Source organism: Cutaneotrichosporon oleaginosum, assembly GCF_008065305.1.
Source record: "Cutaneotrichosporon oleaginosum strain ATCC 20508 chromosome Unknown ATCC20508_contig07, whole genome shotgun sequence".
Taxonomy (NCBI): Eukaryota; Fungi; Basidiomycota; class Tremellomycetes; order Trichosporonales; family Trichosporonaceae; genus Cutaneotrichosporon; species Cutaneotrichosporon oleaginosum.
Window position 1 is genome coordinate 286,185 of NW_027072176.1, and position 13,276 is coordinate 299,460.

Consider the following 13,276-nt stretch of genomic DNA (forward strand, 5'->3'; position numbering starts at 1 on the left):
CCTGGTGGACAGGGCACGAGAGTGACGCCAAGGCACGCGAAGCGAGGGGGAGGGGGAAGTGGGAGGAGGAGGAGTAAGTGGGCAATGACATGATGGTGAGGTGGGGAGGGTGGATGGGATGATGCATGGACGAGGAGGTGGGATGATTTGATGGATGATGGATGATGAATGAATGAAATGGAATCAAGTGTGATCTACAGCAGCGGTGTTGATTCCGTTGATCAGGCGGTGGCTGTAATGGTGATGATCTACAGTACTCTACACTGCGCCAGGCGGGGAGGATGGAATTGACGCAGAGAGCGAATAGCAACGAGAGAGAGAGAGGGGGATGATGCATTCCGCTGTGCCCTGTGGGGTGAGGGGGGGGCGGGGGCGCCTGGAGGGGGGGTGAGTGAGAGTGGGTGGGTGGTGTTTGTATCAGTCAGTCAGTCAGCTGACCCCCTGCCCAGCCAGCCCACACCTCGCCGCCGCTCCTCCTGCCAACCGCCAATCCCACATTCTCCTCGCTCTCTCTCTCTCTCTCTCATCCACTGCTCTCCTGTTCTCCTCCTCGCCATCTGTTCACTCCTCCTTGTCGACGTTTCACTTGCGCTCTACTCTACGACCCCCATCCCGCACTCACCCCTCCCTCTTCATCCCCCCTCCCCCCTTCCCCGCATACTCCCTCCAGCGAAAATGAACTACCCCAACGGTCATGACTCGGCAGGCAGCGATGCCAAAGACGACTTTGGCGACATCAACCTCGGCGACATGAACACGGAAGAGTTCATGAACCCAGCAAAGCGAGACAGCATCGCGGGTCACTCCGAGTTCCACGGAGACGCCAACGGCCACACCGCGTTCAACGATCCACGTGCGTCTCTCGCCGTCCGACATTTCTCACACCGCTGTCAATCACTAACACTCAGAAGAGGAGGGCGGTCTCCAGCGCGCATTGACCAGCAGGCACATCTCGTTCATTGGGTTTGGTGGGGGAATCGGAGTAGGCCTTTTCGTCGGTATAGGACAGTCGCTCGCCGCCGCTGGACCTCTCGGCATTCTCCTCTCATTCTCCATCACCGGTACCCTCGTTTGGTGTGTCGTGAGTTGCACGGCCATCTTCGGCGCTTACAGCAGATCCAATCAATCGGCGAGATTATCACAAAGGTGCGCTCTACTGCTCTGCGCGACTGACGCCCCAGTATCCTGTCGATGCGACATTCCCAGGCATCGGCAGTCGTTTCGTCGATCCAGCCGTCGGATTCACGATTGGGTACACATGTACGGTTGCACACTAATGTGCGTGTGCTGACGCTTCAGACTGGCTGAACATGGCCATTTCGGTCGCAGTCGAGGTCACAGCGATTGGCATCCTCGTCGAGTACTGGATCACGAGTATCAATGCAGCGGTGTGGATTGCCATTTCCCTCGTTGCCATTTACTGCTTCAACATGCTCCCCGTGCGATGGTATGGTGAAGCAGAGGTCGCCACCGCCTGCATCAAGGTGATAACGCTTATCGGACTCATGCTTTGCTCATTGGTCATTACCCTCGGCGGCGCCCCCGACCGGCACCGCCGTGGGTTCGAATACTGGAGAAACCCCGGTCCGTTCGTCCAGTATCTCGGCATCCCAGGCAGCCTTGGGCGCTTCCTCGGCTTCTTCTAGTAGGTCGTGTTCCCCCTCCATGACTAACCGCAGCACTCTCACAAATGCCGCATTTGCCTATGGTGGTACGGAGGTCATTGTTCTGGCCGGCGCCGAAGCCAAGAACCCGTCCAAGCAGATCCCAAGAAACGTGCGCCTTTTTGTTTATCGCCAGCTTTTCTTCTACGTCGGCGGTTCGCTCATGATTGGCATGATGTGGGTGGCCTCGATTTGCAGCGACAAACTTGGCACTGACCCCAGTGTTCCTTCCAACCACCCCAACCTCGTCAACAAGGCGGCCAACGCTACATCGTCTCCATGGGTCATCGCCATCAAGACCGCCGGCATCAAAGCCCTCCCGTCCATTGTCAACGCGGCCATCATTACCTCGGCCTGGTCGGCCGGCAACACGTACCTGTACATTGCAGCGCGCACTCTCCGCGGCATCGCGCTCAACGGGCAGGCACCGCGCATCCTCGCGAGGACCTCGAAGAGGGGCGTACCCATCTACGCCGTCCTGGCCTCGGCGCCTTTGGGCCTCTTCGGATTCCTCTCCGTCGGGTCGGGCGGCGCGCCGCAGGCGTTTGACTGGCTCGTGTCCCTGATCTCGCTCAACAACATCATCAACTGGGGCCTCCTGGCATTCACCTACGTGCGCTTCCACAAAGCCATGAAAGCGCAGGACATCAGCCGCCGCACGCTGGTCTGGTACGGCCGCTTCCAGCCGTACGCAGCATGGTTTGCCGTCATCTTCTCGTCGGTCGTGTGCCTCTTCAAAGGCTTCCCCGTGTTCATCACCTACGGCGGCCGCAAGTTTGACGGCGCCGACTTTGTGGCCTCGTACATCTCGTTTGTGCTCTACCTCGTGCCGTATCTCGGCTACAAGATTTTGAAGCGCAGCAAGATGGTTAAGCCCGCGGAGGCCGACCTCACGTCGAATATTATCAACCCGTGGGATATTACCGAGGAACCCGAACCAAAGACGTGGTACGGCAAGGCGTGGCGGCTGATCACACAGTGAGCGGAAAGGGTGAGGGGCGCGGCCGTGTCGCGTGTAGAGTTACTTGCATTGTATCAGTACCCATGTTATAAGTACATGTCCACCCAATATTACGATGTTTCCTCGACATTCTTCAACCCATACTGAGTAGTGACAGTATTTATGGCTTTTATTAGGATTATTGATCTACCAAACTGACTCTGACAGATTCTGAGAGTGCATGCAGCCGCAACCGCGTTGCACCACTTGACATAGGCTGATAGGCTGCGCGTGCGACCAAAGCAGCACAGCCTCACTTTACGCAGTCGCGACGGAGAGGCATTTGAAGTCCGGCATCCAAGATACGATCCCCTTATCATCGGAGGTGAGTACAGCGTTGTTTTGCAACTGTACGTCCTTCTGGCTTTTCATCGTCCGAACTACTACTGCATCCTATACTTCTTGCGACAATCTATGCTTTTCCTTGCCACCCCTAGCGCACTCCCCTCCCCCCCTCTCCCGCACCCTCACACCTCCGCTCTCTCCCCGTGATTCCTTCCACAATGCTCTCCGCCACCTCTCCCTCACTCCGCATTCTCGCCTCCGCCACCCACGCCCCGCCGCTCCAGAGCCGCGCGCCGCCTCCGCCGCCTGCTCCCTAAGCCGCCGCCGGCAGCCGGAAGTCCTGCTGGAGCTCCCACACGACCTCGCCATCGAGCCCCTCTGGCTGCTTGTAGTCCTTCGAGATCGGCTTGTACTCGACCACCAGCTCGTCCTTGACGGCGAACACTGCGTCGTCCTTGAGATACTCCGAGTCGGCATTGAAGATCTGCGTGACAAAGCTCCTGTGCTCGGGATGGTGGATCCACAAGTGCACGTGCGCCGGCCGGTTCGGGTGCCGGTCCATCATCTGCAGGATCGCGCCCGCCTGGTGGTCGTATGGGATGGGGTACGGCGTCGGCTTGAGGATCACCGCGGCCCAGCGGCCCTGCGCGTCCGTCCGGAACCGCCCGCGGCAGTGGTACTCGGGCTTGTGTGGCGTCTGCGCGTCGTACAGCCCGTCCGGCGCGTCGTGCCAAATATCCACCAGCGCATCGGGGAGCGGCGCGCCGTCCGCGCCATAGATCGTGCCGTGCATGTACGTGTACGGCGCATTGGGCTCGGGGTGGCGCACGATCGACGTCCCGTTCGGCTGCTCCGGCACGCCGGTGCGGTAGAACGGGCCGATGATGGCGGACGCGGCGATGGCGCCCGCCGCAGCACCCGTGCTCTTGGCCGCCTTGTTCGCGCGGTCCGCGCGCTCCGCGTCCAACATGTCGCACAGCGACTCGCACCCGAACGTGTCGGACATGAGGAGCACCTCGTTGCGGCGCTCGTCGGACACCTTGCCCGCGCCCACGAGCATGTCGCACGCGGCGAGCAGCTCCTCGGTCGAAATGTCCGCCTCGACCATGAACGCGTGCAGGTGCTTGATGAGGATCGGGAAGACGGCGCGCACGCGCGGGCTCGCCTTGGGCCCGATCGAGTCGATTCTGGCATCAGCACTGCCGCCGAGGCGCTGCGAGCGGTCGCGAGATGGCAAGCGCAAGCGAGGTGGAGCTAGGTGGAGCGAGACCGCGACGCGGTCGCGCAGACACCGCCACTCTACTCACACTGTCTGTGTGTAGGCGGTGTAGTCAGTCATGGCGGATGGTGAGCTTAATCCAAGGTACGCGCTCTAATATGTATCCAACTCTCCAGAGCGCCAAACACCGACACTTGCCGTGGTCGCCGAGATGCGGGGGCGGGGGACGGGGGACGGGGGTGTGGAGTGCCTCGGAATCCAGTCCGCTACTGCGTTGCCACTCGGCACACGTCCCACACACCGTCCACAAGATATTTCCATCCCATTCGGGGCCCCCGAGCGCTCTCCTCATCTCCTCATCTCCTCAACTCCCCCAATGCCCCTCCCCGCTTCATCAGCCAAGCCCCACAACACTTCCGTACATCCGCCACTGATCGGAGGCGGCGACGACGGCGTTCGGTATGTGGAGTTAGTGTCTATTCCCGGCCTATTGCCCTGCACGGTATACCCGGCTCTTCCACCACAGCGAACGGCGACCTTGGTCTCCTTGCGACCTTGATCTCGCTCCACCAATGTGATCTGTTCATCTTGCGTGTCCTGGCTCCTGCAATGCCGCCGGCAAAGTGGTGTCCAACTCCATCCCAGGGCCGATCAACCGGGCCCCGTGCCTGCTCCCCCGCATCGCCTCCGATCCGATGGATTTGTGGCACTAATGGACTGCACGCCGCGATTTCCGGCGCCATTCGACACGACCACCGCCAGTGCTCGTGTCCGCAACGCGTTTCCATGTCTATGCCCTGCCCCGCCTCCGCAGCACAGCCCGATCGAAACACATACCGAAAACCGTCACGAGGCCCCACGGCGTCTGGTCCGGAGCCCAACGCCGTCCACTCGGAACAGCCGAGCTCGTCCACTCCGGCGCCTTGCGCTCCTTGGCCCACATCACACTTCCCCCTCGCCCTCGAATTACCTTCACACCGCCTCGGTTTCTGGAGCACCGAAGTCCATGTGATCGCAGCGAAGTTTGTTGCTTGCGGCGGAATGGTGCCTCAGCGAGTTGTGGCATCAGTGTAAGCTTAAAACGGGTCGAAGGCAACTTGTTCTTCTCAGCAACTCTCCAAGACCACCATGACCAAGGAGATTGAGACCTACTGCGACGTGAGTGAGCCACACCGAGGACGCTTCGTTGAGGACTTTGCGCCTCGCTCGCCGATGCTTCCTTGAGCAACCCCCCCACCTCCGCCACCCTCGCTCATACCTCAGGTCCTCATCATCGGCGCCGGCCCAGCGGGCCTTATGGCCGCGCGCACGCTCTCCGAGTTCGTCCGCCAGGACCCCTCTCTCAAAGTCCGTATCGTCGACAAGCGCTCGACCAAGATCTTCACGGGCCAGGCCGACGGCCTGCAGCCGCGTACGCTCGAGTGTCTCAAGAACCTGGGCATGCCGCAGATCTACGAGGCCGCCAATGACATGACGACCATCAACCTGTACAACCCGGACGACAGCGGCATGATCCGCCGCACCGACCGGTTCCCGGACACGGTTCCGGGCGTGTCGCGCTACAACCAGTGTGTGCTGCACCAGGGCCTGATCGAGCGGCACTTCCTCGACTCGATCCACGAGGTGTCTGAGGGGCGCGTAGCTGTCGAGCGCCCGCTGCTCCCCGAGTCGATCGAGGTCGACGAGAGCAAGGCCGACGACCCCGACGCCTACCCCATCACGGTCACGCTGCGCTACCTCGCCGAGGACGAGGCCGACCCCGTGCAGTTCGGGCACAAGGTGTCGAACGGGCTGTTCCGCACCACGCTCACCACCGCCGAGGAGGACGACGCAGAGTACCGCCTGCCCGAGGGCAAGGAGGCGGGCCTCCGCGAAAAGGTGCACGCCAAGTACGTGATCGGGTGCGACGGTGGCCGGTCGTGGGTGCGCCGCAGCCTCGGCCTCAACATGGTCGGCGAGCAGACCGACTACATCTGGGGCGTGGTGGACATTGTGCCCGAGACCGATTTCCCGGACGTGCGTGCGCGCTGCGCCATCCACTCGGCCGAGAGCGGGTCCGTGATGATCATCCCGCGCGAGGACAAGCTCGTGCGCTTCTACATCCAGATGCAGGAGCGGGCGGAGCAGGGCGGGCGCGTCGACCGGTCGCAGTTCACGCCCGAGAAGATTGTCGACTCGGCGCGCAAGATCATGGCGCCCTACTACCTCAACTACTCGCGCATGGACTGGTTCACCGCGTACCACATCGGCCAGCGCGTCGCGGACAAGTACAGCGTCGCGGAGCGCGCGTTTATCGCCGGCGACGCGTGCCACACCCACTCGCCCAAGGCCGGCCAGGGCATGAACGCGTCCATGATGGACACGTGGAACCTGGGCTGGAAGCTGGGGATGGTGCTCACGCGGCGCGCGCAGCGCTCGCTGCTCAAGACGTACGAGTCGGAGCGGCAGCCGTTCGCACAGGCCCTCATCGACTTTGACCACAAGTTCTCGCGCCTCTTCTCCGGCAAGCCGGCCAAGGATGTGCTCGACGGCTCGGGCGTGTCGATGGATGCATTCAAGGAGGCGTTCATGAAGAATGCCCTCTTCACGTCGGGCACCGCCGTCGACTACGACGAGAGCGCGATCGTCGCCAAGACCGGCAAGAACGGGAGCGCCGTTGCGTCCAAGCCCGCGCTCGCCCGCAACATCACCGTCGGCACGCGCCTCAAATCCGAGCAGGTGTGCCGGCACTCGGAGGGTCTGGCGATGCACCTCGGCGACCTGCTGTACATGAACGGCGCGTACCGCGTCCTGCTGTTCGCGGGCAACGCTGCGGCGCCAGCGCAGATGGACCGCATCGAGCGCTTCGCAGCGTACCTCGACTCGCCCGAGTCGTTCGTCTCCCGCTTCACGCCGGCGGACTGCAAGCGCGACGCGCTGTTCGAGGTGCTCACGATCCACTCGAACTCGCGCGACGAGATCGACATGCAGGACTTCCCCGCACCCGCACTCTACCCGCCGTTCGACTACGACAAGATCTTCGCCGACTGCGAGACGTACCACCGCGGGCACGGGCACGCGTACGAGGCCTACGGCATCGACGCGGAGCGCGGCGCTGTCGTCGTCGTCCGCCCTGACGGGTATGTCGCGCTCGTGTGCGACATCGAGGACACGGCCGATCTCGAGGCTTACTTCTCCGCGTTCATGGCCGTGCCGGCCAAGCCGCTCGGCGCACAGGCCGAGAAGGACTGGACGTTCACCGCCAAGGCCAAGGCCGAGCGCAGGAAGCGCGCACTCGGCCACGTGCCGGTCGCAAAGGTCGACGCCAAGAGCGGCTTTGCGCATGTCGAGAACATTGCTGTGGCTGCGGCAGTGTAGGAGCAAATACGGAGGGGAGGCATAGAGTGGGCGGAGAGGGGCATGCATGAGACGGGGGGAGCGGACAGGGAGGCAGGGGAGTGGATACCAGTAGTCATCATCAGAAGGTCATTGTATGCAGACATGGGCATGGCATTGTGCGTATGGCGTTGTGCGTATATGGTGGAGAGTGCTCTGTGAGGAAGTGCTCCTCAAGATCATTCTGTACCGTTGCAGGCGGTGGGCACCAGTCAACGATGCAGTGCTTCAATTGCGGCTTGTCCCTACGCATCGAGAAGCTGCATTATTTCGGGCAACAAATAGGCATGACTTTGACACACATCAAGACTGTTGTGGAGAGTTGGTTGGGAAGAACCCCATCATGTCTGGGTATATCGAGAATCTCACTACGCGCCAACGGCCAATCGCATCTCCTCCGAACTCCGCGCCGATGCGGCGTCTTGATCGGTCAGTGCCGCCCGTTCGGTGTGCCTTGATCGGTCAACTTCCGAGATACAGATCGGCAAAACCAGATGGGACGCCGGCGACGCGCTCTATCCCCCTCACCGCTGGTGAGTGCCCGACGCGACTTTCTCGATATACCACGTCTGATCTCGTCTCTAACCCGCCCCTGCTCACTTGGATCTAATGCGCTCAAAATTGCAGTAGCAACATAAGTGCGACATACGCTAGTCTCTCCTGGGCAGTCCGCCTCACTTTTAGGGTCAGAGGTGAAAGAGGGCAATTTACTACTTGGCATCTTATGGGTTGTAGCCCGCCCCACTCTAAAACTCTGGAACAAGCGCCCAATGCCGGGGTACAAGAGGCGACACTCCATTTGGCTTCTGGTCGGGGATGCCTGGTCTTCAATGGCTTTCGAAAAGCTGTTATGGCCATATCTCTTTTTGAGCTAGCAGAACTCGAGCGGGTCAAGATGAACCCCGAGCAAGGACGCAGTGGGGCAGTTAATATTTCAGGCGAGATTCCACAACTTGACCCTGCGAGCCAATTGTGGCTCTCAAGCCACACAGCGGTCCTCGCTCTCGCATCACAGGCGGTCCTCTCAGTCCACTTCATCACAATCAGCCTCCGGCTCAAACTTCAATTGATCCTGGCCAACATGAGAATGCTCAACTGGGGCACCTGCTTCTGGCGACCAGCAATCTCGCAACTGCCTGTTGGTCAACCGTGTTGCCCGACATTCAGTTACGTAGTCCACCTATGTGGAGTTGTAGCCTCACCACTTCCCGTTCGAACTTGCTAATCCGCATCACTTCCCCTCGACGGGCCCTTACACCGCCTCCGACCAGCACCAGCATCCTTCCCCCCACAGCTACCATGCCATGGCACGCTGAGTGCATCATCTGTCTCTAACTCAGTACCAATTCGAGATCCCGCCGTCCACCTTGAGCGTCGTGCCGGTGCAAAAGTCACCAGCATCGCTCGCCAAGAACAGCGCCGCGTTGGCAATGTGCTTCGGGCTCCCGAGTCGCTGCAAGCTCGCCTTCTCCTTCATGGCATCGAGGAGCTCCGGGTGCTGCATGGAAAATGGCGTTTCGATAAATCCCGGACATATGGCATTGACGCGGATCCCAAACTTGCCATACTCCTGCGACGCGATGGCCGCGAGGCCACGCACGGCAAACTTGGACGCGGTGTATGGGCTGATAAGCGGCACACCCTGCAAACCCGCGACAGAAGAGATGATGATGACTGAGCACCCCTTGCCCTTGGACGGTGAGTCCAGGAATGCTTTGAGGCCGTGCTTGAGCCCGATGAAGACTGCGTGAGCGCGCATCTCTCAAAAACCCACCTCCACGCGCATTCACGTCCATCACCCGGTCATACTCTTCCAGCGGCGTCTCGTGCAGCATGTGCCACGTACCCTCAACTCCCGCGTTGAGTACGACGACATCGACGCGACCCCACTTCTGCACTGTCGCCGCCGTGTACGCCTGTGCAGTCGCCTCCTCTACCACGTCCCCGCAAACAGTAAGCAGGCGCTCCCCAACGCCAAGGTCGTTTTTGAGAGCGTCCAGCGCCGTCTGTGTCCGGTCCACAACTGTGAGGCCTTCGACGCCCGCCTCAAGGAACGCGCGCACGATTCCCAGCCCGATGCCCGATGCGCCCCCCTGTCGTCAGCGGCGCCGCCGTACAAGACATACCGTCACAATGGCAATTTTGCCAGCGAGAGAAGTAGACATGATTCATGGGCGGGCATGACGGTGGGCAAGGCTTATGAAGCCGAGTGCGGCGTCCATTATCGGGCGCTCCTTGGGCGCAGCTATTCAGTAGTTGCCGATGCTCGGCCTCAGAACAAATGACCTGTGAGGCTCAATGAGATTGCGTCCCACCTCGTGACCTTTGCAGCGGCGTTGCGGGGTCTCGGGGGGGCCCGACGTCTGACAAAGCTGTCCCATGGAGTCCCCGCGGGCACCAGAGATGCCCGCACGACGACCACAATGTTCTCCAAACCGACTAGAGACAAGATTCTCGGAGTAACCAAAGAAGCCAATCATGCCTCTTTTTGATCGGCGGCCGCCGTTATCAACTGCGGGGCCACTCCGCTTCCCCTCTTCCCCTAGAGCTTCTCCGCGCCCGTTCAGGAGCACTATAAGACGCGGCGGTGTTGCTCCGCCGTTCGTCCAAAACCCCCCCCCCCAAGGTATGTTCTCATGGCGGGGCGTCGCCGTCATCGTATGCACACAGAGCTGCCTCAGCCATGGTCAGAAGGAATGGGAGTGGTCCCCAGGTGTAATAACGGCGGCCGAACTTGGTGGGCATCTGTGTTCACGTGAAGCTCAGCTTCAAGTCGATGTTCTCCAGTATATCAAGGTGGCCGAGGGGCCGTGCGACCTCACCCAGCCGCCATGTCCACCCCCCTCATCCTCCCACCTGGCATCAGCAAGGACAAGTTCGCAGCCTACCTCGACGCGGCGCGCGCCGCGGTTGGCGCCGACAACGTCGAGGTCATCACGGGCCCTCACCAGTTCACCAAAGATGACTATATGGACCCTGCGAAGGAGCACGACATGTATCCCGTCTTCGACAAGGACTACTTCGTCTCCTCGGCCGTCGTGTGCCCGCGCAATGTGCAGGAGGTGCAGGCGCTCATGCGCATCAGCAACGAGCACAAGGTCCCGGTGTGGCCGTTCTCGATCGGCCGCAACATTGGTTATGGCGGGGCGGCGCCGCGTGTCCCCGGCTCGGTCGGCATCGACATGGGGCGCCACATGAACCGCGTCCTCGAAGTCAACGAGGCCGACGCATACTGCCTCCTCGAGCCCGGCGTAACTTTCCAGGGGCTGTACGACCACCTCGTCGCCAACGGCCTCGAGGACAAGCTTTGGATCGACGTGCCGGACCTCGGCGGTGCGTGCATGCGCGAGCGGGGCTGATGGCAGGCGGCAGTGTCATCGGGAACACTATCGAGCGCGGAGTCGGGTACTCCCCGTACGGCGACCACTTCATGATGCACTGCGGCATGGAGATCGTGCTCCCCAACGGCGAGCTCGTGCGTACCGGCATGGGTGCGCTCCCAGAGCCGGGGGCAACAGGCGCGCCCGACCAGCAGCAGCCCAATAGATGCTGGCAGCTGTTCAATTACGGTTTTGGGCCATACCACGACGGCATCTTCTCGCAGAGCAACTACGGAATTGTGACAAAGAGTGCGCCGCCAGTTGGCCTCGCTGACGGCAGTGGGGCTCTGGCTCATGCCCAACCCTGGCGGATACCAGGCGTACTCGATCACGTTTGAGCGCGAGCAGGACCTGCCAGCGATCGTCGAGACGATCCGCCAGCTCCGCATAACTATGGTCATCCAGAACGTCGCGACGATCCGTTCTCTGCTTCTCGACGCCGCGGTGCTGGGAGACAAGCAGTCCTTCTTTCCGGGCGTAACGCGCCCACTGAACGACACCGAGCTCGACGAGATTCAATCCAAGCTTGGGCTCGGCCGCTGGATTTTCTACGGCGCGCTCTACGGCCCGCAGCCTGTGCGCGACGCTCTGTGGGGTGCGATCCACGGCGCCTTCTCCCAGATCCCCGGCGCCAAGTTCTTCCTTCACGAAGACGACAAGCGCTCCCCCGGCGTGCTTGATATCCGGGCGAAGACGATGCGCGGCGTGCCGACGTTCGACGAGCTCAAGTGGGTCGACTGGGTGCCGAACGGTGCGCACTTCTTCTTCTCGCCCATCGCCGAGGTGCGCGGCGAAGCCGCCACACGGCAGTTCCAGATCACGAAAAAGCGCCTACTCGAGCACGGCTTCGACGTCATCGTCGACTTTATCATCGGGATGCGCGAGATGCACCACATCGTGTGTGTGGTGTACGACCGCACGCGGCCGGAGGAGCGGGCGCGCGCGCTCACCGTCGTGCGCCAGCTGATCGACGAATGCGCCGCCAACGGGTGGGGCGAGTACCGTACACACCTCGCCCTCATGGACCAAATTGCTGGCACGTACTCGTTCAACGACGGTGCGCTCATGCGGCTTTCGGAGCGCATCAAGGATACCCTCGACCCGAATGGGATTCTCGCGCCGGGCAAGAATGGCGTCTGGCCCCGCGGATACGATAAGGATAAGTGGCAGCTTGGCGCGGGATCCGAGGTCACACGACAGAGTATTCCCAAGCATCCTGGGCCCGAGGGCAAGCTGTAGACCCTGTGTTCGGAGTGAGATGGGCAGTGTATGCATCAGAAGTTTTTGGGAGGTTTACGGATATTTGGCCGATCCGTGAGACTAGCGTCGTGCCAGATGTCCATCTTGGGCAAGTCTGCCATCCCGAGGCTGCTGGAACATCTCTTGGATCGTACAAATCTGCCGTTGGGCTTAGGGCGAGTTTCTGAAAGAATGAGCAACATTGCCCCCGTACCACATCAGCTTCTTGGCTCCTCGGACTCATGACGGTAGAATCGTAGAGGCAATTACTGGACCCGAAGCGCGGAAGCTAATCTGCGGTTCACAGAGTATATCTGTGCTGTCCACGCTGTGTGGCGGGTGTCTTGAGGGGAGTGGCGGAAAGGCCACAAACCCAGAGAGAAGTCGCTGTGTCGGTCGTCGGGGCGCCGAAGCACGTACCATCCTCCACGGCCTCCCATCGGCTGACTCGCGCTACGTACAAGCCTGCCTAATCCCTCATCCTCTCACCTTTCTTCTTTTCCCTGGACTTCTCACTATTCATTCTCCGGTGTCCATTCCCTAGACCCGATCCTCCAGCCCCGTTGACCCCTCAATACTTTGAGAAGGAGGAGCGCTCTTGCTTGTTCGACGATGAAGATCAGTTCGTCTAGTGAGCGTAGAAGGATCCAAACGGTCAGGCAGGCGGTCATAGTAAGCAGCAAGGTTTTTTGCACGTCAATTTGTCAATTTGTGACGTCGGAATCCATGCAAGGGGAGGTGACTGGCAACCAGTGAGTGTGGCATGGATTCAAGGCTTGAGCGCCAAGAGCTGGGCCATGGAAGAGTACAGGCTGAGCGCCTTGCACCTCTGGGGTTCAGACAAGGGAGGCCAGAAAGCGTCGCACTCACACGAGAACACTCAAAGAACCCTCGCCTTCGTGCTGGATCAGTCAATGGAGCAGCACTTATCACCACCCAACCATTCACACGACCAAACCACGCGACACCCACACATCGGAACTAGCTCCAAAGCCCCGACGACCGGTGGACTACTCGTTGGCGAGGCGGTGTTCTCTTTATCTTAGACATTACATTGAGTAAAAGGGATCTGAGATAGTCTTCTACATTTTGTTTGGTCTGGAGCATTCCTGAT

The 13,276-nt window shown here is 60.7% G+C and overlaps 5 protein-coding genes across 5 annotated transcripts; 3 read left to right on the forward strand and 2 right to left on the reverse strand.

The window, feature by feature from the left end:
- Nucleotides 1-675: 675 nt before the first annotated feature.
- On the forward strand, nucleotides 676-2,646 carry COLE_07328 (uncharacterized protein; the record flags this gene model as incomplete). Its single annotated transcript, XM_018421950.2, has 7 exons — nucleotides 676-853; nucleotides 909-1,081; nucleotides 1,117-1,146; nucleotides 1,182-1,260; nucleotides 1,300-1,645; nucleotides 1,680-1,841; nucleotides 1,887-2,646. The coding sequence occupies 7 exons, from the start codon at nucleotides 676-678 to the stop codon at nucleotides 2,644-2,646; spliced, it is 1,728 nt and encodes a 575-aa protein (XP_018282213.1).
- Nucleotides 2,647-3,262: 616 nt separating this feature from the next.
- COLE_07329 (uncharacterized protein) lies at nucleotides 3,263-3,919 on the reverse strand (the record flags this gene model as incomplete). The annotated part of the gene is made up of 1 exon (XM_018421949.2): nucleotides 3,263-3,919. The coding sequence occupies one exon, from the start codon at nucleotides 3,917-3,919 to the stop codon at nucleotides 3,263-3,265; it is 657 nt and encodes a 218-aa protein (XP_018282212.2).
- Nucleotides 3,920-5,296: 1,377 nt separating this feature from the next.
- Nucleotides 5,297-7,525, forward strand: COLE_07330 (uncharacterized protein; the record flags this gene model as incomplete). The annotated part of the gene is made up of 2 exons (XM_018420163.1): nucleotides 5,297-5,326; nucleotides 5,432-7,525. The coding sequence occupies 2 exons, from the start codon at nucleotides 5,297-5,299 to the stop codon at nucleotides 7,523-7,525; spliced, it is 2,124 nt and encodes a 707-aa protein (XP_018282211.1).
- A 1,354-nt stretch (nucleotides 7,526-8,879) lies between these two features.
- COLE_07331 (uncharacterized protein) lies at nucleotides 8,880-9,302 on the reverse strand (the record flags this gene model as incomplete). Its single annotated transcript, XM_018421948.2, has 1 exon — nucleotides 8,880-9,302. The coding sequence occupies one exon, from the start codon at nucleotides 9,300-9,302 to the stop codon at nucleotides 8,880-8,882; it is 423 nt and encodes a 140-aa protein (XP_018282210.1).
- Nucleotides 9,303-10,374: 1,072 nt separating this feature from the next.
- On the forward strand, nucleotides 10,375-12,162 carry COLE_07332 (uncharacterized protein; the record flags this gene model as incomplete). Its single annotated transcript, XM_018420660.2, has 3 exons — nucleotides 10,375-10,876; nucleotides 10,909-11,172; nucleotides 11,204-12,162. 3 exons carry the CDS (start codon nucleotides 10,375-10,377, stop codon nucleotides 12,160-12,162), a joined length of 1,725 nt encoding a protein of 574 aa, XP_018282209.1.
- Between the last annotated feature and the right edge of the window lie 1,114 nt (nucleotides 12,163-13,276).